This window comes from Rhea americana, unplaced genomic scaffold (assembly GCF_003343005.1).
Source record: "Rhea americana isolate MKP2758 unplaced genomic scaffold, rheAme1 scaffold_830, whole genome shotgun sequence".
Taxonomy (NCBI): domain Eukaryota; kingdom Metazoa; phylum Chordata; class Aves; order Rheiformes; family Rheidae; genus Rhea; species Rhea americana.
Window position 1 is genome coordinate 2,444 of NW_028187013.1, and position 1,760 is coordinate 4,203.

Here is a 1,760-nt window from a genome sequence, read left to right on the forward strand (position 1 = left end):
GTGCCCAAGGCTTTCTAAGAGCGCCACACACCAAGCCCTCCAATGAGTCCTGCTCTCCACTGTCCAGAGTCCAGCTGACTTCTTCTGGGGCATGTACAACCAAGGCAGTCAGTACCTCCAGCCCTTCTAAGGCTCCCCTCGACCCCCCTTCCCCTCCCATCCGTGCACAAGGCGGGCAGCATTTAACAGGGAGAACGAGACCCCGGTCAGTATTAATACACAATAGAATAACTACAGATTTTGTTTTTTAATCATTACCCCAATAGCCTTTCACCTCTGGAGAGCTGGATTCAATGCCTGTTAAGATACAAGTGACAATGAGTTTGGCTGTCTCAAGTTTAGAGCCCCAAACGGATATTTAGCCATCTTAGCAAATCTACAGCAAATTTGGTACAACTCAACAGTTGCCAGCTCAGGACTGGAGTAGCCGGAGGGGAGAGAGAGGGTGCTGCAGGTCGGGGGGCTCCCAGTGCATTGGCAGAGCTGCGGCGGACGGGGTGAAGAGGAAGGAAAGCAGCATGGAGGCCCTGCCTGCTCGGTGCTTTTCTACCCTCTGYGGCCCCCCGCGACTCGCGGAGGTCGGTACCAAGTCACCCCCAGAGGCGCTGCGACACAATCGTTCCCTGGCCGGGCTTTGCTCTGGGGAGGGGGGAGGTTGGTTTGGAGCGAGCGAGGCGCGAGCGGAGGCCCCGCGAGACGGGAGCCAAGCGGCAGCTCGCGGGCTGGCCTTTGGCCCACGCTAGCGTACGGAAGAGAGAAGGAGTTTCCATACCACTGAATCCAGTGTTGCCATGAGACATTGGAAAGTGTGACTGTTGCATTGCCAACTGGTGCAGCTTGGTCAGCTAGAGGGAAGAGAAAGAAAAAGGCTGATGTTAGCCATTTCCCAAGCCCATCGAGGCCGGGACTCACAGCACGCACATCAACACAGACACTGCGAGCGGCACCAGGGCCCCCCCCGCCCCGGCCCTCCGCGCAGAGGGTGGCGGCGGGCAGCGCGGCCCTCCGCGCGCGGAGGGGAGGGAGGCGCCAGGCGAGAAGGGGCCGGGCAGGGAGTGGGGGGGGGAGAGCTGCGCCCACCCCCAGTGAAGCGAGGGCAGCGGCAAGGAGTTATGAGAGGAGCTCAGGGAGACAAGCAGAGAGGAGCAGGAGAGACGAGACGGCAGGGCGCTCACGCCACACCATGCAGGGAGCAGAGGGCAGGGGGGAGAGGGATGTCACGAAGGGAGATGGGGACGGAGCCTGGTTCGGTCCAGCCCCCAGAGTAACCCTTAGCCCAGCTTTTCTAGCCCTCTCCTCCCTGGCCTGGCACATCACAGCCCCCCTCGCTGCTCTAGGGGGGAGCCAGGAGCAGGTATCAGCCCCCGTCAAGCCTGCAACGAGCCTAAGGAACGAGCGAGGGTGACAGAGGAAGGAGCCTGACAGCRGAGCCAGGACAACACCCCCAGGAGCCGTGGCCGCTGCCTGGACTGTCACTTCTCTCTCCCGAAGGGCCCCGGCAGGCTGGCATCAGCCTGAGCCGGGCCGGATCCAGATCCTCCCCACCCCCCCGCTGCCACCTGCGACCGCTTGCTAGGCCAGCTGTCCCCTGCCCCAGGAGAACCACCATGACAGCATACCCTCATGCACTGTTTTGTTTTCTCTTGACGGGCTTCATGCCAAATTCAAGAGGGGGAGGAAAGCCGGAGCTCGTGTGAAATGCCAAGCCGGGGAGAGGTAGGGCAAGGAAGGAGGAAAGGAGAAACAAAAAGGAAAAAAAA

General features: G+C 60.8%; 1 protein-coding gene across 3 annotated transcripts in view; it reads right to left on the reverse strand.

Moving 5' to 3' along the window:
* Positions 1-159: 159 nt before the first annotated feature.
* Positions 160-1,760, reverse strand: part of PCBP2 (poly(rC) binding protein 2) — a 9,777-nt gene continuing 8,176 nt past the window's right edge. Inside the window, exons 11-12 of one of the 3 annotated variants that reach the window (XM_085323264.1) lie at positions 773-845; positions 160-297 (exon numbers count right to left, since the gene is read on the reverse strand). In XM_085323264.1, the coding sequence (XP_085179390.1) occupies positions 248-297; positions 773-845 (123 nt within the window). In that variant the 3' untranslated portion in view covers positions 160-247. The remainder of the gene's footprint in view (positions 298-772; positions 846-1,760) is intronic. The other 2 variants (XM_085323267.1, XM_085323266.1) reach the window with 2 other exon arrangements.